Source organism: Rhodamnia argentea, chromosome 4, assembly GCF_020921035.1.
Source record: "Rhodamnia argentea isolate NSW1041297 chromosome 4, ASM2092103v1, whole genome shotgun sequence".
NCBI lineage: Eukaryota > Viridiplantae > Streptophyta > Magnoliopsida > Myrtales > Myrtaceae > Rhodamnia > Rhodamnia argentea.
In genome coordinates this window covers 31,005,594-31,027,800 of record NC_063153.1, presented here as the reverse complement: position 1 = coordinate 31,027,800, position 22,207 = coordinate 31,005,594, and the positions used below count along the sequence as shown (strand labels likewise).

General features: G+C 41.7%; 2 protein-coding genes across 4 annotated transcripts; both read right to left on the bottom strand.

Annotated features, from left to right (window-relative positions):
* Positions 1 to 2,819: 2,819 nt before the first annotated feature.
* Positions 2,820 to 6,583, bottom strand: LOC115756143 (probable LRR receptor-like serine/threonine-protein kinase At4g31250). Its single transcript, XM_030695829.2, has 3 exons — positions 5,929 to 6,583; positions 3,933 to 4,511; positions 2,820 to 3,564 (listed from the first exon to the last, which is right to left on the bottom strand). The coding sequence occupies exons 1-3, from the start codon at positions 6,581 to 6,583 to the stop codon at positions 2,894 to 2,896; spliced, it is 1,905 nt and encodes a 634-aa protein (XP_030551689.1). The 3' UTR covers positions 2,820 to 2,893.
* A 7,743-nt stretch (positions 6,584 to 14,326) lies between these two features.
* Positions 14,327 to 20,669, bottom strand: LOC115756150 (trihelix transcription factor ASR3). Of its 3 annotated transcripts, none has more exons than XM_048277907.1 (4): positions 20,441 to 20,669; positions 19,563 to 20,075; positions 15,046 to 15,168; positions 14,327 to 14,912 (listed from the first exon to the last, which is right to left on the bottom strand). In XM_048277907.1, the coding sequence occupies exons 2-4, from the start codon at positions 20,017 to 20,019 to the stop codon at positions 14,359 to 14,361; spliced, it is 1,134 nt and encodes a 377-aa protein (XP_048133864.1). In that variant the 5' UTR covers positions 20,020 to 20,075; positions 20,441 to 20,669; the 3' UTR covers positions 14,327 to 14,358. The 3 variants fall into 3 exon arrangements, with proteins under 3 accessions (XP_048133864.1, XP_030551695.2, XP_048133865.1); XM_030695835.2 differs by having other exon boundaries at positions 20,517 to 20,669; XM_048277908.1 differs by having other exon boundaries at positions 14,327 to 14,857; positions 15,072 to 15,168; positions 20,517 to 20,669.
* Between the last annotated feature and the right edge of the window lie 1,538 nt (positions 20,670 to 22,207).

Below are 22,207 nucleotides of genomic sequence, written 5' to 3'. Positions count from 1 at the left end.
AAAGTCGGTCGTTTGTTTTCCGTTTTCGAAATCGGCGCTGGCACTTTCCTCGCCTCTCGGAGAGGCGAAAGAGAGACGACGAAAGGATTGAACTGGACCTTGTCTTGCGTTTCACCATCCTTTTCTCCCTCTTATTGATGAACCGCCAGTTTTCTCCCTCTTTTCCTCTCGTGCTTCTCTCTCTCTCTCTCTCTCTCCTCGAATTAGGCACGGAAGGCGTTGATCAGTTCAAACTAGAGAACCCGCTTAACCATCTCTTCACCGTTTCTGAGAGACGAGGAAATATTTGGTAGGCCGGCTACTCCACGTCACCGTGGGGCCGGCTATAAGTGGACGCCACGTGGCATCCTGGGGTCCCACTTTTGAGCCCTTCGGTCTCTCCTCTTCCTGCTCCACGCCTTCTCCCCCTTCTCTTCCTTTTTCTTTTTTTTTTTTTTTTGCCAAAACGTCTCCCACACACCTCCCCCCTCTCTCTCTCTGTCTTCTGTGTCTCGCATGAAGCGAACGACGGACCACCGCCCCAGGGATCCTCCGCCGGTCGCAGCTGCTGGAAAATGACGGAGGCGCCACGTGAGATCAGGGCCGGAGGGCTCGATGGCACGAGCTTCCCCCTGGCTTCTATCTCCCACCCGTTTGGCTTCTACGTCAGTTCAGTTCTGCTGTCATCGCTGGTTGCCGCCAGTCCTTGCATCGCGCAACGCCAAGGCATGCCATTCCCTCGCAGGTTCTCTCTTGCCCATAAACCCGCCCCAAGTGTCGCCGGCAAAATGAGAACCTGGGATTGAGATACTGCCGGTATGAACTTTGTGCTCTGGTCGTTCTTTAGAGCTCTGAAAGGCCTCCGAACTCGGAATTTTTTCTTATTTTTTTTGGGGGTCAAACACCGAACTTGGATTGAACGGGCTTGTTTTGACATGTTTGTCGGAATCATTTTGCTGAGGGCATTGCTCTTGCTGGGCTGCATATGTTATTGAATGCTAGGGCAAGAAGATTACAATAGATTCAGGCCCCCGAGTTACAGAGGAGCACTTGTCTTTGTCTTGGCTTTCTCTTTAGTTATTCGAGCTAGCTACGAGTGTACCTAAAAAGGTGTCACTCCCAAATTGTTGTTCCATAACTTAGCTTCTGATGATCTTATGTTGGCCAGTGGGAGGACGTTCTCACGTTGGCGGTGATGGGTTGTGTTGAGAAAAATCCCTAATTAATTCTGAAGTGCCAAAACAATCCAAATCCACTGAAATCTGAACTAATGCAATGGATTTTGCAAATTGTCATGCTGTATATTCGAACGTTAAAGAATTGTTACGCAGAATTGAATCTGCCAGAAAATGCTCGGACACTATTTGGAGAGCTCAGATACTGTGCGAGGAGCTCAAATGTTGTTATGCAGCTCAAGTCGGAGTATTTCACATGCGATGATCAAATTATTATGAGATATATTCGATATGATAAAATTGAGATATTATATTATCACAATGGCTAGCAAATCAAGCTGGATTTGTTCTTGAAGATTATCAATCATAAAAATCAATAAGGGCGTAGATTAAGGGAGACGATGATGACTTATCCTATGAAAAACTCTATCTTTAGAAACTCGGATCATAATTGTATGGACGATTTGATCTAACAAGATATTCTTTCTTTGGTTAATCTCAACAGCTACGAAATCCTTTGTGTATAATCTCGTCGAAACGAGAAGTTTGCTGCGCCACACAGCCCAATCATCACAAGCAAGAGTGACAAGTATAAACCCATCTATGTATAGTGTAGGGAGACACCATGTCATGTACCGCGTCCACCATCTTCCATTGGACTCTCTCTCTCTCTCTCAACATCCGCAAGCAAGCTCCAGCTACCTCTGTACGAGCAATTCGCAACCATTGCGTAAATAGCTAGCAGAGGAGGTTGCGAGTTGCTCGCGAAGAGCACGGCGACGGATGGCGGTGAGTGTTAATATTATGTCTCGACTTTGAACCGTTTACGAAATTCAAGACATCCAAGAAAGTCTCGACTTGGATTTTGTTTTGGTGTTTCCTCGTTTGCCGATTACAATTCGTACTATTCTTGGATATATATAAATCCAAGATTATATATCAAGGGAGTTGTTTGTTTTAAAGTTGGAGATAAATATTCAGGTTTGACAGAGGAGCGAAAATTGAGAAGCCAGACGATGAAAAGGACGCGAATGTCGTTCTTGATTCAGCCGTTTCGAGAGCAAACAAGATGAATATCTATTTTCTCTGTGAGTTTACTTAGTGAGTACTCTGTGAGAGATTTGAGATAAAATTTGTGGGTTTGCTTTAGGCTTCATCTAGGTGCTGGAAGCACTCGAGTGCATGAGCAATTGTAACTCTAATTCTCCGATTATAATGGATTATATTGATGGCTCTCTCCGTGGACATAGGTACCAACATTTGGACCGAACCATGTAAATATCTTATGTCCTATATTGTTGCTCGTAATTTCTCTTGTGATTTCGTATTGATTTATTTGCAAAATCCGTTAGCGTTTCCGCATTATTATCTCAACGGTGAGTAGTGGCACTGCTTTGTGCATCAAACCGTTGAGGACGAAGAAGAAGAAGAAGAAGAAGAAGGCAACGGCAGAAACTCAAAAAAGAAAGGAAAAACAAGAAAATAAAGAGAAGCAATGAAGCATACATCTCAGTCATTGAAGTTCAATTTACGTCAATTTGTTCTCTTCAACTGTGAAATAAAATTCTAACCCCCTGAATTTAGAGAAATTCACTCCGATTAAACACGTAAAATTTCGAAAGTAAACCTATGAAAATTACCCTTCTATGAATATCGTGACATTGTCTCAAGTCAAAATATAAGATCTTCAACAACATGGGAACAGAGGATCGAAGAAGTCAAGCACGGCAAGTCAACGGTCAATTGGTGACCGAGAAGGAGAAGGCATCCTCCGTCATTGCCCTAGAAGAGTACAGCTCTCCCTCGCTGCCGTAAGAAGAGTACTCTTCATCGCTGTCCCTCTCCCTCAGCTCCTCAATCCTGTCCATGGCCTCCCTCAGGCTCCACCGCCGCTCCACGTTCCACTCGCAGCAGCACATGCCGATCTTCAGCAGCTTCAGCATCTCCCCCTCCCCGTTCTTTGTCCCTCGCATGTCCTTGTCGAACACCTCGCCCGTCCACTCCTCCCTCACCACCGAGTTCACCCACGTCGCCAGGTCGGCGTTCGCTCCTTTCCCTTGCTTCAGGTAGTTTGCCGGGAACTTGCCCGTTATGATCTCTAGGATCAGTATCCCCAGGCTCCACACGTCGGTCTTCTTGGTCATGCGGTCGCTGTGGGTGAACTCGGGAGACTTGAACGCCACCATGAACTGCTGTGCGTGGTCCTTGTTGATCACGGGCACAAGGCCATAGTCCGTCAGGAGCGGCGTGAAGTCCCGGTCCAGGAGGACGTTGGACGACTTGAGGTGGCCGTGGGGCAAGGACAGGCCGGGAAGCTCCTTGTAGAGGTACTCGAGACCCTTTGCAACACCCCTGATGATCTTCAGACGGGTCGCCCAGTCGAGCCCGGGTTGTCCTGGATTACGATTCGCTGCGAAAAAACCAAAACTAAATGCTGTCAAGATTTCATTGTCTAAAAACATGTTCACCACTATCAAATACATAATTTACATAGAGGTCAACGAGATTACTCATTTATCACCATTCCTAGTGACCGTATACATTCATACATGAGGAAATTAAACTGTCTTGAGCGCCCTATGTAATGATAATCCGATGCTCGTCGAGAACTAAGAAGACAGAAATAACTTTGGTTTCACCGTTTCTCGCTAGGTGTTTAAAACCCTAGTACTCTGCTTTAATACATAGTAAAGTCGTGTAAATATTGTCTATTTAGTTAATTTGCTTGTCCTAGAAGAATTAACAGGTGAACTCTAGTTAATCCAACCATGTACATACCATGAAGATGACTTGCCAGGCTTCCATTCTCAACGAAATCCGAGATCAAGAGCTTTTCCTCTTTCCTGTAAAAGAAAGCTACTAGAGGAAGCAAGTTAGGGTGAGACAGACTCCCCAGCCTTCTCATGTGCTCATAGAACCCTTCCTTCCCGGCGTTGTTCATTTGCCGGAACCGCCTCACCACGACCGCAGGCCCACCCATTAACGCCGCCTTGTACGATGACCCGAAGCTCCCGCTGCCCAGGACCTCCGCAGAGGCGCGGAGCAGGTCCTGTAAGTCGAATCGCTCCCGGCCGCTCCTAACAAAGACCAGCTTCCCTTGGTGATCTCCTCCTCTCTTCCTCATCTGCGGCTGCTGGTTGTTCACCTGGGCGTCCCTCAGGCCAGCGCCGTAGGGCCCGAATCCCCTTTCGGGCTTCACATGGTGGGCCTCGTCGATGTCCGATTTCTTCCTGTACATGAACGTGCAGACCACGGCCAAGGCGAGGAGCGCGGCAGCGACTCCTATGGCGATGAAGAGTATTATTTTCTTCGACGATTTGCACGGGGAAAGAGGCTTCCCGCACAAGTGTTTGTTCCCTGCTTGATCGCAAGAGTAGTCCTTCGTTAGATGTCTCGCACATACTATATATAACACTAATAAAGTTTCAAATGGTCCGTCAAAAATGCAAACTTAATTTGATCAAGTCGCACGAGGTCATTGTCATATGCCCCACAAGAAATGCCGCTTTGTTAAGGGAATAGGCGACTTTGTCAATGAAATATCATATGTATATGTTGAACGACGTGCATCGCATGTACTACTTGTGGAAAATTGATCTTACATAATTGACCTAGACAAGTATCCCAGCAAAATTATGTAGCTTTACGCCGGGGGATAAGGGTCCGTATGGTAACGTTTCTGTTCCTAGGAACATATTTAGAACAGAAACATTTTTTTGTGTTTATGTTCCCAGCTACGATTTTCAAGAACAGAAACGCGTTTGGCAAGTAAAAAAAAAAAAAACACTTTTTTCACCAAAAGGAAGGATTTGCAATCGGCGGTCGCGATCGGCGGCGGCGGGTGGCGGTGGGGGCTTGCGGTGGCGGGCGGCGGCAGCCGGCGACCGGCGGCGAGCAGCTGTGGCCGGCAGCGACCGGCGGGCGGCCGGGCGACGACCCGCGACCGACGGCGGTCGGCCGGCAACCTACGACGGGTAGTAGCACCCACGTCAACTCCTCGCCGACGATGGTGGGCTGTGGTGGCTTGCACAATCTCGCCCTCAAGTTGTTTCCAAAAAGTGTTCTGAAGAACAAGAAATAAGTTTTTGTCTTTGTTCCTTAATTTTGCTTCAAAAATGTTCTTTTTCTCAAAAGTGTTCTTCGGAACACTTTCGGAACATTTTTTTATCATACGCATTTCTGTTCCGAAAGTGTTCGGGGAACACTTTCGAAACAGAAACACTTTCCAGGAAGTGTTACCATACGGGCCCTAAGCCGCCTTAGCTCGGCCGGTGACAATTTGGAAGACAAGCAATAATTTACGCAATCGTTATATGTAGCACTAATAGTCTAGAACTTGTATATTTGTCTGTCGTTAAGACGAGAGCAGTCACTAATAGTACTAAAGATTTTTCCTTTCAGATAATTCAGGGTCACGGGATGGAGATCCGACTATCCGGAGACTTATGGAATACCCTGCAAGTCCCACGATGCACGTTTGAACTGTGCAAGCAACTCGGACACATAATAGTTTGCACAAAATTAGTGTCATTCAGACGAGAAACCTTTAGTTCCTGAGCTGAAAATCTCCGATGCCCTAACCAACAGTGATGTTGCTTGGGCGTCACCCATTTTATACCGTTTACTCATGAATTAAAATTATATAATACGAGAGATAGTACGATTTATATGCTAAATGAGTTTACTAAATGACGTGACGGATTTTTATTGGGTGCTTAAGAGTTGATGGTGTCATGCCATGGAAGTCGTAGAAACTAATAAAAGTAACGATCACCTTGGAAGTAGGAGGAGTTCATTTTCCTTAGCCCCGGAGGTATCTTCCCTTCGAACTGGTTGTGGGCCAAGTCCACCATCCGCAGCTCCATCTGCCGGAAGTCCGGTATCTTCCCTCCCATCTGGTTCCCCTCCAGGCTCAGGTTCACCAGCCTCGGCAGATTCGCCAGCGACGTCGGCACCGGCCCTGTGAACCTGTTCCTGTCCAGGTACACCATCTTCAGCGCCTCCATCCCCTCGAACCCATCGTCCAGGATCTCCCCCGAGAACCGGTTGCTCGACATTGACACCGCCTTGAGCGCCACCACCTTCTTCACCTCCGGCATCGGCCCCTCGAACCAGTTGCCCCTGATGCTCAGGATGCGGAGGAGGGGCAGCTCGGCGAGCGATTCCATGTCGAGCATCCCGCCAAGGCCCATCCCGTCAAGCTTGAGCTGCCACACGCTGCCGTTGAGGCACCACACGCCAGTCCAGCTGCACGGGGAGGCGGAGTTGCTGTCCCAGTTGCTCAGCACGGTGGCGTTGGAGAGGGAGCCCTTGAACTTGATCAGGGTCTGGGTCTCGCCGGCACTGCAGGTGATGAGGTCACGGGCAGCCAGGACGAGGAGTGCAAGGGCGGCCGCGGCCATGAGCTGGTGGGGTTTCCTGCGCTCCATGGTCATGAAGGGAGAGAATGGCCGTCGATGAGGGATGGAGAAGAGAAGGTAGGGGTGAAGGGGGAGAGGGCTAAAGACGTGAAGAGCAGATGGAAGGGACAAATGGAAGGGTGAGACTGACGATGTTGTTTGCCAACAATGAGAGCAGCTTAGCTGTTCTTGGCCGGCCGAGTCTTGATAATCCACATTTTATTCATATTTTATCTATGTCTTGTGTATCGTCTTATTTTACCCATTAATACAACGAAAAATTCCAAACTGATATATTTATAATAAATTTATCTTAAACTAATTTTTTTATCACGAAAAATCCCAAACTAATACTTTTGTGATAAACGTAAGGTAAAATCTTAAATCAGTATAACCATCAACTGTCACGTTTTATCTAACTTGACAATTTAACAGTAAAATTTAATAAAAATCAACGTAAGGTGGATTTATCGCAAGTGTACAGTTTTAGGGTTTTTAGTGGTTTAGAAAATTAATTTGAAATAAGTTTGTCACTGGTGTATCGGTTTGAAGTTCTTCGTGGCATTAACCCTCTATTTTTATTGCTCGCTTCTTCGCAGCTGTTATATTCCTGTGAATGCGGGAGTTTTGTTGCTTTCTTCATAGTCCTGAAGGAACGTGTACGGAAACCATGTCGCCAGGTTTTCGACCGAGCTTGGTTTTGACGGCGGAGGTGAAATGAGCTTTGCGATTGCCAGTCATGGCGCGGCTGTTTGGACTCTTCGTTGACCAGGGGTCCATGTGTTTGTAGCGTCCGATTTCCTGGCGGAAGATGCTCCCATCATCGCCGGAGAGGATTTTCTCCTTTCGATAATTCGCATAAAAAAAATACGAGCCGCCCTCGCTTGCGTCGATTGGGACCGGTAGATCCTTCGATGGGCACATAAAGGACTCCTACCCTTGGCGTCGAGTAGGTCTAGGAGCGACGCGATGGCGATTCGAATTCGGCAGTCCGGGGAGTGAAGAGCCCCAAGCCATCAAAACTTTTATCTAATTGGGTTGTAATTTGTTAAGCTACTTGATACTTTAAGTTCAGAATTTTCATAAGTTTAGCCAGGTTTGACTTGAAGCCTTGCTTCATGTATTATCTTATGAAAAGTTATGGTTACATAGCTTCGATCAATTAGAATTAGGCGTACAATCAGAACGAATATAGAGTAAAGGTGAGAAAGAGCAATCGAAAGATAAGTTTTATCTTGGTTCACTCTTAAATTAGAGCTACATTTAGCGGAGGATTCCACTATAATTAGCTCATTCCACCTCTTGTTAGAACTCTCAATTACAAGAGAAAAATATTATATATAAGAGTGGCTATTCATGAGTACAAGCTCAAATTAGCAATAAAATATATGCTTAAACTATAAAAGTGATGCGGCTTTTCGATCAATGGGGAACATGAACCGCACCCCAACATTCTCGCACTTGGCGAATTCTTCACGTGCTTCTTTAAACCCCACATAGTTGTACACTATTCGAACTTTCATGCGTTAAACACAGAGAGTTTTAGAGGAAAGAACGTATTCCTCAATTTTTTGTATGTCTTCTTTTGGAGGTCTGCTAGAAAACCAACCAAAGTGAACGTGGGGGTTTTATTTTTTGTTGCTTTCTTGATCGTCCTGAAGGCATCGTATGAGGAAACCATTTCGTCAGGTTTTCGACCGGGCTTGTTTTTTGACGGCGGAGGTAAATGGGCTTGCGAGTGCCAGTGATGGCGTAGCTGCTTGGACTCTTCGTTGTCATGACGTCCCATGTATTCGTAGCAGCCGATTTCCTGGTGGAAGATGCTTCCATCTTCGCCGGAGAAGATTTTCTCTTGTCGATAATCCGCCGAAAAATACACGTCGTCCTCGCTTGCGCCGATCAGGGACCCCGTGAATCCTTCGATGGGCACGTAAAGGACTCCTACCCTTGGCGTCGGGAGGCCTAGGAGCAAAGCGATGGCGATTTGAATTAGGCATTGGTCCGTCAAGTAGAGAGCCCCAAGCCATCAATGCCAATCTAATTGAGATACAAATTGTTAAGACACTTGATACTTTCGTTCAGATTTTCGAAGTTTAGCCAGGTTTGACTTGAAGCCTTACTTCATTAAATATCGTATGAAAGATTAGATAGTTCTAAACTTGTTAAAGCTGATGATCGCTATAAAACTTCACATTTTTCATACCAATGGAGATTTTAGTAAATGTATGTGTTTTCCTTCTTTCCATCTCCCATCAACCCATTGGCCCTTTTATTTTAATGCAGTCTTAAGTGCTAATTCAAGCGACTTTCACCCACTCAATTAAATTAGAGATTGATAACATAAATAGTTCCTAAAATTTAGTCCAACGTGCAATGCCTTCTCAGAATTTTTATTTTGTGTCATATGGCCCTCCGAACTTTGACCCGATTGTGCGATGTCATTCTTAAACTTTTAATATGTTCAATGTGGTCACTGAACAACTTATAAATTTTCAATATAATTAAGCAGATCGGAGTCTTTTTCGATAATCATGAGCCAGACAGCTTTCTTAGGTTTCCACAATGATTAGGCGTTTTGATGCATTTAAATGCTCTAAATTACAATGTGTTTGATTTCTTCCTGAGGAGATCGTTGTTCTTCTTCTACTACTTCGTGTTGTTTTTTTACCGGGTAATCACAGTTAGTGTCGTCAATGGATGCGCCGGGTGCAGAGAAAACTTCAATTATTACCATTTTCAATTTACACTGTAGAGGGAGAGAGCATGAAATTGAGAGAGAACTAGTTATTACCCTTAATCATTTTTTCCTCTATGCGTCGTTTTAGTGCCGGAAAAGTGAAAATTGTGTCATTTGGGTTTTCCCCTTTGAACTTAATTTTCTGCCAGATATGTTTTTATTAAAGCTAAACCCCCTTAGAGTTCGTTGTTTGAGATATGTTGCCGGAGCCACTCAAGTGAAAGCTGTTTTAGAGTTGTGACACTTAAATTGCTAGTAAAGTTACGATACTAAAGTGAGGATCGTACGAATTAGTGTCTTTTTCCCCTCATTAGTCGCAAGCCCATCCCAAGCACCACCAACCTCGCCGCGCCTCCCACAGGCCTTGCCAAGACATTGCCGACCACACCACGAAGCCGACAATATGAGGTTGCTGGCCACAAATCCGTCTTGATCTGTGGACTCGTTGGCGTGCGTCCTTTCACGGGTAATCTCGTTGTTGTTGGGAAAATTTTCAATGTCAATCGAATCATAAACATTTCAACTATGACAACTTTATCTTAAACCTTTTAATGATTTGCTAATGTAGTGTTTTTGGCCAATTTCGATTGAAAATTGCTAACATAGATCTTGACTGTCCTATGTAGCACGATCAACGAAACAAGATGATTGAAAAACTTTATTTTAGATTTTTTTATTTTTGTTTTGTTTTGTTTTGTTTCCTTTTCCTATTTTTCTCTGTCGGTCATCGAGACTTGGCGATGGCTAGCAAAGGGTACCGACCACGAACCAGGGCCGTGACGCCCTAGCTAAATTTGGGGAGGTCTCGACCTAGGTGAAGGTTGTGACGCCCTCCCCGGATCTAATGAGGGCTCAACCCTTGTAGCCTAAGCAATGGCCGTCCTCGCCGGATGCAAGGAGGGCTCGCCTAGGTGAGAATGCGATGACCCTCGCTAGCCACAATGAACAAAAAGAACAAAACATAAAAGCAAAGAAAATGATAAAAATTCAGAAAATTTTATTAAAAATTGCAAATATGTCCACGTCTATGCACGTTGTGTATGTATGACACCCGGCAGAATACATTGGTTTATCGTTGAAATGTTTAAGACTAAATTTACCAAATTAAAAGGAATTACCAAAAAAGTCTTAAACATATCTCAATTGTGTCAATTCAGTTCTAAATTTTTTTTTTACCAATTGAGTTCTATACCTTTTGCAATTATGCCAATTCAGTCCATTTGATTGGCCGGCATGGGCATGGATAATTTTTAATAATATTTTTAAAATTTTAATTATTTTCTCTTTTTTAATTTTTTATTTTCTTTGCCGCTTTTTTCCCATCTTCTTCCTCCAGCCAATTACTAGAGGCGAGGCCGACGACCCTCGCCGTCACTAGGAGAGGCCGTGCCTCCGGCCCCACCTCTAGCCTGTCGCCGAGGCCGGCGACTAGCTGAAGAAAGAAGATGGGAAAATAATTAAAGAGAAAGAAAAGAATAAAATTAAATTAAAAATAATTAAAAATTTTAAAATATTAAAAATTATTTTAAAAAAAATTATCCACACATTGGCCAGCCAAATGAACTGAACTAGCACAAATGCAAAACATTTAAGACTCAATTGAAAAAGAAAAAAGTTTATTATTGAATTGACATAATTACAATAGATTTAATTGTCCCCCGAATTGACACCAGCATTGTAAGTTTAGGACTATTGTGATCTATTTCCCACGGCGGTTTGCAAGCTTTCATTGAGGTCGGGGATTTGACCGTAACAGAGGTAGGTCGAGCTATGGTAAACGATTTCCTCTTGGTGGATGAGACCCACAACGGAGGCGCTAGAGGACAGAGCAAGGAGAAAATATTGCGGAAGCTCGAGACACGGGCTGATGGCTGGTAAAAGCCTGCGCAATCTGTGGTGAAGACGATTGCAGAGTACCAATAGCCGTGGCGTGTGGGGGATACTGGGAGTTGGGGGCGTGGAAGCCGCTGGGAATCGGCGCCCGGTCGACGAGCTAGGCTTCGCGGGAAAGTCCTACTCGCTGGCCTGGATCGGCCGCGTGACCCTGAGAGGAAAGAGATGAGAACCACGAGGCAAGCGCGACGGCATAGCCGCCGAGAGACGGGGAAAACACCGCGAGACATATGGAGAAAATGCCGGGTCTGTTGCTGGCATCCAAGAAGCGGACATGGCGGAAGAAGATGAAGGAAGAAGACGAAGTAGTGACAATTTCATCTCCAACAAGTTATGGAAAGCTAGACCTGTTATATGAGTGGGTCAAACAGGGGACCAGGTCGGATTTGTGTTGGATTGAAAATAGTCCTATCTATATTGACTTATTTAAACCGTTTTCACTCATTTCTGTGCAATATAATCTAATGACTCATACTCGATCCGATTCATATTGATAAAATACTTTCATATTTATTCCAATTTGAATGAAAAAACATATTTGTTTTAAATTTACATTTTTTTCATTTTTTTTATTTTTCATTTCGTTAGGATATTGCTGGAATTTCTTCATCCTCCTCCATTAGCCGATCGGTGGCATTTGGCGATACGCCGACAACTAGCCCACATGGCAGCAACTGACAACCAACGATGACCAGCCGACCAATAGTGATCGGACGACAACTAGCCGACATTCGGCTATCGATGGCGATTGATGACAGGCCGACATTGGCAAACGGCCGGACCCCAACGAGGCTTGAGCTCCCCTGTGGCCGTAGTCGATCGGTTGCGGCGGAGGAATAAGGAAAAACAAAAGAAACAAATGAAAAAAAAAACAAAATACTAAATAAAAATTATTAAAGAATTCATTACTATAGCCCGGTGGCCGGTGACCCTCGCCCGATTTCATAAAAGAAAAAAAATCAAATCAAATCAATAATCATGAAGCATCAGAAAATTAAAAAATAAAATAAAATAAATTTGTTTATGGCTAAGTTAAAATAGTCATGTAACCCATTTAAAATTCATCTAAGATCAATTAATCTATTAAATAATCAATTTATAACTCACTCAAAGTTATTTTTAAAATTAAATACAATCCATTTATAATTCACACTATTGAATATGAATTAAAATATGAATTTTAGACTCATTCTATCAGAAAGGACGGACCACAAATCGGAGAGTTGTGGGGGCGTGGTTAGAACGGAGAGAGACACCTTTGAATTAAGTAAGAGAAGGGAAAGAGAGTAATGTCGCGACCTAAAAAATGAACAGTTAAATTCCAAGCTAATGGATTATCGGGTTAATTATTTAACTAACCTAACTCGGACTCTCCCAAGTCCATACCAAATCGCAATTTAAGGTTTGAATAATTAACATGCAATGTAATTTGAATTTAAAGTCGCTACTAATCATTTTCGGTTGGTCGATTAGAAACCTAAATAAAATAGAAGGAAAAAACTATTTTTTTTCTACAAACCAGAAATTTTGAGTCCGGGGATTTGGTTACGCTAGATTACTCTAACGCCCTTTCCGTACCATTTTTATGAAAAATATCTGATTTGGCAATTTTGATGGATTCTATTTGAAATTCAAAAGTGCAGTTTTTTAGGTTTTTCTTCTTATGACTTTTTTTTAGTTTTTGTGTATTTTCAAAATAAAGAAATTACAGGAAATTGAGATTAAATAGGTTTAAGATTACTCTCCGGTTTGAGCTCTTGCACCAAACTTATACTCTGGGCTTATCTTGACCATTGGACCGGTTCGGTGGCTTGTTAGATAGAGAAGTCTCTTGGTCCTATCTCTTCTTCATGCTTCTTTCTCATCTTGCTATAATTCCATGAGGCTCTGCAAATTAAGAAAAGACTAAAATGAGTGCGATTGATTTGAACCAAGCTAGAGAAAGTAAGAGGACTTAGCTTTAGTGGAGGAAATTGCTTTGGCAAATTAATCATTAGGACGGATGCAATCTAAGCGTTGGTCTTCTCTCCGTGTTTGCTTTCCTTCTATTCTTGTACCATTGATGTCTCATCGTTGATTTGCAACCGTTATTTAACATAAAACGTAAAGAAATCGGTGTAGAAAATCCGGGCTAATTTGTATTCGAACTTAGAGGAAATTAGGAAATCATTTAGCTTTCTTTTGCTGCGGTGAGCTTGAATGATGGGGATGAACTTGTGGCTTGTGTTGATCAATGTAGAAATTAACAATGGTAGCACCGGGTTTCAAAACTCTCATACTTTCTCAAAACTCTCTTCAAATTTTCTCTCTGAAACTCCTCTCAAGAGCTCTCTAAATTCTCTATCACCAAAACTCTCCTAATTCTCTCCAAAAGCCTCCTCCTCAATTCTCAAGAACTCTCCCTCTTTTATAGCCAAATTTCCTCATCCTCTTTTCTCTATCTCCTCTTCATCATCTTCCCTTCTTCATCTCCTCTTCATCATCTTTCCTTCACCACCTTCCTTTCTCCATCTTCTCTTCTCTATCTCCTCTTCATCATCTTCCCTTCTCCATCTTCCCTTCTCCATATCCCTTTCTCTTGATATTTGCAATACAGTCCCTGAGGTTCTAAATATTTACAATTTAGTCCTTGAGATTCTAAGTATTTGCAATACGATCCCTGAGAAAATATTTTTTTTAAGCCCAAATCTTCTTGATGCATTTTTCACCCTATGTCTAGTCCAAACGCCCGTTAAATTAAGCTCAAATGTTCTGCTTGTCCAATTATATGCCAATGCAATGTACGCTAAAAATAAATATATAAAATGATTTTTATTTAGAAATAAAATTAATTCTAATTTTTATGCAAAAAATAGATTAGTCAAAATTTAGGTGTCAACAAGTAAAAGAGTGTCAAAAACGGAGACAGAAGCGAGGGGAGAGAGAGCGTACTAGAGAGAGAACCGAAGAAAGTGGGACCGTCCATCACACGTGGCGATTAATGATTGGGCCAGCACCATTGTGACGTGGAGCAACCTGCCCACGCAATATTTTCTCCGTCTATAAAGAATCTTGTCCTGTCGGATTTAAGAAAAGAAATGATGTACTAGGCGTCAAGATTCTGGCATCCAAATTATTTTACCATGTCAAGCATCTAAATGCACTGTCCCAAACTACATTTACTAGCATGTAATAACTAGTCACGTTCTTTGACTTGAACTACGTTACACAGCTGGCTAAGGGTGTCCATGATGGTTCCAAGACAAGCAATTAGCTTATCGCCTTGCCCTCTAATGAACTCGGTTTTGCAGTTCTCGTCGCTCTTTACATCTACATATCCACAACCCGGATCCGGGGCCGGACTCTCGTCCACGATTCGTTGGATCAGCTCCGCATTTTCTCGCAACGTCAAGGCCATCGCCTGCTCCTGCTCGTCTTCGCTTGTTTTCCCCACATCGTCGAAGCAGCTTTCCTCGAGCTTCTTTTCCTCACGGTTCTCCACATGCGGCACGTCAGCATCCGCACACCACATTTGAGGCCTTTTTTCCAATATATTGTCACTGCACTTCCCTGGGACGTCGAGTTCCATAGTGTTATCCTTCGATGGGCTCGTAATTTGCAGCGCCATAGTGTTATTCTTTAACGGGCTCGTCGTGGGCAGTCCTTGCACAACAATTTTCGGAGACATAGACTTCTTTCTTGTCTTGGTTCTCTTGCTCCTCTTGCTCCTCTTGCTAATCCTCTTGGACCCTGATGATACCAAATTAAAGAAATGAATCATCATAACACAGACCCAACATGACTCAAAAGGAAACAAATTAAACAGCACAGAGGCTTTGACACGGTACAAACTTCTTAAATTTACAGACAACCATGCACACACCTGAGGTACTCTCACCACGCTTCTTCGGGACACCGAATCTCGTACTTTCATCCTTTAATGGGCTCGTTGTGGGGAGTCCTTGCACAATGATGTGTCCAGACTTCTTTCTTTTCCTTTTAGAACCTGTTGGCCCCAAATCAAGGATATGAATTGTCACTATTACAAAACAACAGAATAGGAGCATAGATGCTTCAACACTCTACAAACATTAAGTTTCAGACTCGATGCACATACCAGAAAACAGAAGAATCAAAGAAAGATGACTAAACAATTTCTGGCAGTGTCATCACCATAAAGATCATACAAAATCTTTTTGTAAGGAATGTTACAGGCAATATAACAGATTATCACTGTGGCAAAACTAATAGTAAACAGCAGCAGCATAGCCAAACCTGTAATAACACAGCGACTGGAAATTCATCAATAACCTTAAACCTCACAAACAAGCGTGACAGTAGCTTCACTTAAAATGTGTAGCTTGACTTCTTTGTTTGGTGGCAACAGCATGGTCAGAAGTGTTTTTCAGGTCACAGAAAAGAAATTTTCATGATCAATTTCGTGAATAATAATTTAACTGGCATTTTTTTCTGACCACAGCAACATTTCTTTCGCCCCACATCCATCATCTTGACAGAATTTAACATCGTAATTGACAGGTAAGGTCATGACATCTTAAACGAATATGACGTCAGAGAAGTTTTTATTCAGTGCATAGTCCAGGAGAAACGTGAGCCTCGTAAGGTAATTATTTCTCTCTTCAACAATTATGGAATGAGCTCTGGCCAAAAAGAAACAATTATAGAACCATCTTTCATACAAAACCAGACATGGAAAAGGTAGACCACATTCTATGGCAGGAAATGACAATATTCAGCAGAGAGAAGTAAATATGAATCCTTCGACCACAAAAAAAAAAAAGTAAATACGAATCCAAGAATACTGATGTGTCCGCTATACTTGGATTTTACGAAGCACTGGTATAATCATAAACTGTCTCCTTGAAACAACACTTATCATGAGTCTACGTAGCCTGTGCAAGGACGAGCATATATATATTTATCAAGCAAAGCATAATCACTTTGTTTCATCTTATTTCATTTTACTGTCTATCTCAGCCAAGCACTACTGCTAACTATGGTGCAGCCATCCACCTCTGGATTCCAACACAATTCTAAAACTAGAGTTAGCTATTTCCGGATCTGCCATTTCAGAAATTAGGGTTGGCTCGAGTATAAGTTAAGCCTGTATAAGTTACTGCTATTGTCTCTAACACACAAAACCATATTCAAGATATACTTAGCTTTCAGTTAGGTTGTCATTTTACTGAAATCAATTATTTCAATTAATGTAATCCATATGAACCGCACAGAGGGACTTTGTACGACTAACTTGACTTTCTATATTCAGTCAAGCCATTTCATATCATGATCTAACCAGCACTGTCAGATAGATGTGCTAAAAGAAAAAGCTTTGACCTAAAAAGAACCATAACTTACTCTCTCATAATGTTATAATCTCATAATAGTAGTAAAGTTAAGGTAACCATCCCATGCGTTGACACATGGCACAGCTCCCATGCTCAACTGTCCTTGTTTACTTCTTCGACATGCTTTGACCTTCGATTTCTAATATAATATATAAACTCATTTAAGAGTTATCTTTTCATGTATATTGTGGTTTTGCACTCAACCTATCAATGTTGACTTTGATAAAGAAAAAGAAATAACAATAAGCTCGTAAAAGGAAAATACACATGTGCTCTTCCTTATATACCAAAGACAGTTTGTCCACAAGTTGTGGTCAATTATATTGGACCCATCGTAAAAGCCCAACTAACTCATAAAAAAAAAGACGCAAATACAACAAGGTTTCTTAAATCAGCCATATAACATAAGTACTTGCTACAAATGTAGATAGATCAAAGAACGCCCCCCATAAAAACTTATATAAGCACATAAATTGACTGGTGGACGTTAATTATTCATCTTACCAAATCTATTGAGTAAACAGCACCATTTATACATATGTCTAGATAAATTGCATTACATCCATTTTGTTACTTAAATTGACAGATAAATTGAGCAGTCTAGACACATGAGGTCTCTTGTGCTCGTCCATAGAGGACATAAGACCTATGAACTTAGACAAATTACACTGCATGCGTCATCAAAATTTGTTTAATTAATAATCCAGTGCTAGAGATTCACCAAGTCTGTTAAGCTTTCTAAAATCTACATCAAACCACCATAAATTTCAATTAGTTTCATTGGACTCGTCAAAATTCGGATAAGCTCGCAACTTCTAATATATGTGTACATTTGACTTCTTGAGCTAATCCATAGAGTACATGAGATGTTCTATCAAACAATTTTTTAATCTTAAATCACTCAATCTTAGCTAGTGTAGAATCGCTACACCACTCAAGCTCATCCATGTATTGCATATGAAACATCATATCTTCAGATAGACCGCAATAGACTGCATTAGAACTCGTCAACATACTTTAGTTATCCTAGAAATTTGAAAAAGTGAGACACATCTGTGTAATTGTGAATCTAGTTGAGATGCACTTAGACATAACAGAAAAGTTCGAATGGATATAATAGCAAAGATGCACAAAATCTCTTGAACCAATCAATATAGTAAATGAGACATTGTAACTCTCATTTGTATTATGCTGACACATCATAAGACTCGTATAAGGTCACACATCCAACGATTAAATCTAACAGTGTAAAAGCAGTGGGACACTTGGGCGTACATCTAGCAAAGCACATACACAAGACCACTGGAGCACATCCATGGAGTAAATGGTATACACCACAAATTTGGACATATCATATTATATCCATCAGAATACTTAATTTGACTGAAATTCATCAGTACGGCTATACGAGGTCGCTTGGGCTTGGGCTTGGGCTTAGGCTTGGGCTTATTTTAGGAGTACTCTCTGTCCACCATGACACGCATCAAATTAATTACAATAACTCACAGATGTAATGTTGTACACATATGCTTAGAAGTTTCAATCTATCTACCAACCATATTACCTAGTTCATAAATGCTCGTGTAGAGTGCAAACAAAACTTAAGTTGGCTCATAATTTTGACGAATCATATAAAATGGTCTCAGGAATACGTTCAACATCTATTATCGCCCATAAAAAATGAATATGCATTAGCACTAGTTAGTAGACAAGAAGGCAATATGATATCAAATGATATACACTCGATAGTATCACTTAAACTCCGTAAAAATATTGTTTTGTCAAATGAACCAGCAAAAAAACTGTGGAGACAAATTATTGTTCAGTTACATGTTCTAGAAGTAAAATTCCAGAACATCAAGTTAAATTAAAATAATAACAGGTGCTAAATGGCAGTTTCATTTTACCCCATATTGCAATTATTGATGCTTGATGTGTAGTATAGAAACAATCAGGTTAGACAAGAGGCATAACCCATTAGTCCAAACCCGGAGAAAGGAAGCTTAAGTTAGCAAGGGATTATTAAAAACTTAATAGTTGGTATAATTCATTCTTCAGCTAATGCTATTTCCAAAATCTTAGGCCGAATGAGGTGTCTGGCCCTACAAACTGGTATATGCAAATTATTCTTTCCACGCTACTTTTTCCATAATAACAGGCTGAATAAGGTAAGTGGACCGACCAGCCGGAATCTCCACCAATTTCACTGTGAAGATAGTTAGCATCATGCACGTATGTGAAATCTCAAGCATGTTTGAAAACAGTCAGCCCATTTCAAAACCCATTTAAAGCCTTTTAAATGTGTTTCTTGAGGAAAACATTTCAAAATGTGTTTCTAAGGAAACATTTCATTCTAATTCTTATAAACTATTAATACCTAACTGTGACAAAATCAAGTTAAGTTCATTACTTTGCTAAGACGTTGCATAATAAAAATATGATCAATTGACCAAGATTAAAAGCCCCCATATAGACGACCTTATATGTGCATAGACACAGAGTCCTCTCGCAAGTTTGTGGAATGTGGAGCACATCAACGCTTCCCACTTGGGATGGTCTAGACTCAATGAAATAGAGATAAATAACGACCCTAAAAATATGTAAACAATAGAGAATCAACTGATTTACTATACCGTACTATATCAGCTACTAAACAAGACCACACATGAATTAGCAAAGATGGTAGCACAGCATCTCCAGAGGTACAACTTAGTAAATTGAACTTCATGGCGAATGTCCATCATTGACCAAAATCTTGAACAGAAAGGATCCTACTCCAACCAAATAAACAGGAAAGTACCACCAAGAGAAACTAGTTTATGTGCACCCATCAACTGTCTTCTGGACTAAAAATAAAGAGATTCTACTCCAACCAAATTAACAGGAAAATACCACCAAGAGAAAATAGTTTGTGTGCACCCATCAGCTGTCTTCTGGACTAAAAATAAAGAGATTCTACTCCAACCAAATTAACAGGAAAAGATCTCGATGTTACTTCTTATAGAAACATAAAAAGCAAAGACAAGAATACCAGATTTGGAAGCAACGGCTTCAGGCGTGCCACCTTCTGCTTCTGAATCGCTGTCTGGCTCTGTATCTGCTCTATCTTCCTGGACCATAAGAATATTATTGATGACTTCAAACAATTCCCTATCAAAAGTCTCGGGAAGGCCAAAACCATTTCTTCTATCATGTCCCAGAGACCAATATGAATTGATGCCGGACCGTGACTCGTGCTGCTTAATCCTTCGGTAGTCAGCAAGTAGGGATTCCCATTTCCTGCGGCACTGATTCGCAGTCCTGTCTACATCCAGTGCAGTGCAGTTTTCGGAGATTATTTCCCATTTCTGGTAAGAAGAGAGCGCGTTCAAGCAATCCCCTTCGACAGCCGCAATCTCATTCACGAGTATTAGCAAATCGCCGGCGCTCCAGTCGGGAGCTGCCTGAGATCGCGTGCGCCGGGATCCCGAACCCATCTCCTGCTTCATCACATGCTCGACTTCTTTCCTTCCGAGGGCTCCACAGATCAACAAACTTTACCGGGCTAATTGACAAAACGATATCGAAACATTAACCAAATAAGTACATACACGACATTGCCCCACAGGAAGGGCACTTAGAAACGACACAACATCAAATGGTTACATGCAAACATCAATTAACCAAACTAGTGAGCCTCGGACACGACCAAACACAGATTCCATGCACTAAGTCAAGGGGGAAAAAACAGCGAAAACAGCGACCCACTCGCATCTTTCGCAGCTCAATCCGACAATCTAACAAGCTACTGGGTTCATCCAAAGGAGAACAAGAGGCGTGGAAACAAATGTACATTCCCCCAGTTTCATGTCCAAGGCTTCTCAGGGCGATCGGAGCCATCGTCATTCAAGAAACTAAACATGCAAATACCTTTCCAGCGAGAGCAAGGCGGCCCATGGAGATCGATCGAAAAAGCAAATCGTGGCATTCTGGGAAGGAAGATTACCGAGTTCATTCCAACCCAGTTGAGACGCGACAGCACGAAGAACGAACAAGCCTCTCGAAGCCTTCGATGTTCGAAAATGGCGACGCTTGCAGCGGCAACTCCGCCCAAATCCTGAACTGCGCCGGGGCGGTTCGTCCGGCTGCTCTGGCCTTTGTTGGGCTTTAATGCTCACCCCATAGAAGATTTACGGGCTTCAAGTTGTTAGAAAGGTGCACCAGGCCCATTATTTTCTTTTCCTTTTTCTTTTTCTTTTTCTTTTTTCTTTTTTCTTTTTGGAAATTATGTTTTAGGCCTAAAGGATCGATAAATCGCGCGCCAAATGTGGATCAATCGCTCGAGGAACGATCAAGGATAGTCTCGAGCCATCGGAGCTTGGCAGCCAGCATGCCGGATCCAAAAGAACGCTCGATCCTTTTAAGGATGGCGAAAGCAGGATTTTACTAAGCGAGATCGGGCTTGCCCTATCATGCGATTCGGAGTTTTTGCTAAAAAGGCACTTGCAACTCTACGTTCGCAAGGTGAAGCTAAGAAGTTACAAAGCGAGATTTGACTTGCCCCGATGCGGCTCAAGTTCAGGAGCAGTCCCACACCTCAAAACCGGTCCCTTTTTTTTTTAAATGCCCCTCTATTTAATTCCTGAACTAGTTTCCATGCATGCATAAATCAGGGGTCCAATGTCACAAGCTAATTAGAATTCATGAATTTTAACTGCACAAAAAAATTGACATAGTTGAAGTCACATTTTTTTTTACGACTCTATAAATTTTAATTTAGTAATAAATTGTTACACGAACATTTTTTTTTCTTTTTTCAGTAAATAAAAGAAATTTTTTTTAAAGTCCAAAAAATAAAAAGAAAATCAGAGAAGCATTCTAAGGGCCGTTTGGTAACGACTCTAATTCTCTAATTTTCTTCCCCCGGAACAAAAAAGGATGAGAAATATGTTTGGTAACGTAAATGATTCTGATTCTGATTGTGTTCCCGAGACGACTTTGAAGCAAAAACAAGAATAAAAAAAAGAGTTGACTTTGGAAAAAAAATCACTTTTAAGAATTACAAAAGAAGAACGAAGTCTTATTTTTTTTTTTTTTAAGTGATTAAGTCCATGTGGGCTTCCGAACTTTAGAAAAAAATAAAATTCGATTTGAAAGTTTACTAACAACTAATTATTTTAAATATATTTTGTGGCGTCCCATACCGCCACATCTAAAGGCTATGGCTTACCAAACTCGCTCTCTTCTTTAATTAATCTTTCAGAGTATTTGGCGCATACAAAAACTCTAAAATAGAAAGTCAAGCGAGACGGTCACACGGGTACAAATGCATGGAATACACAACATCCATTGGCAGGCATGCCTATTAAAGGGTATGGCCTTAATAGGTGTCACTAACTAGACAATGCACATCTTAAACGACAAGATCATTCGACAACTTGACTTACACACTTTTATTTGTATATCGTTAATTCAACTACATTAACTACTCTTCCTTATAAGATCACTTCACTTATTTACAATATTCACAAGGAATGAGCATAACATGTGGTAATCTACTCTCGATTTTCAAAATCATCATCCACGGCTCCAATACCCAAGAACATATCACCACTGTCTTTCATCCTCACTAGCTTGCTCATCCGAAAAATGATTAATCAACGGGAGTAAGCCGAAGCTCCTCCGCAAGTAGGATTT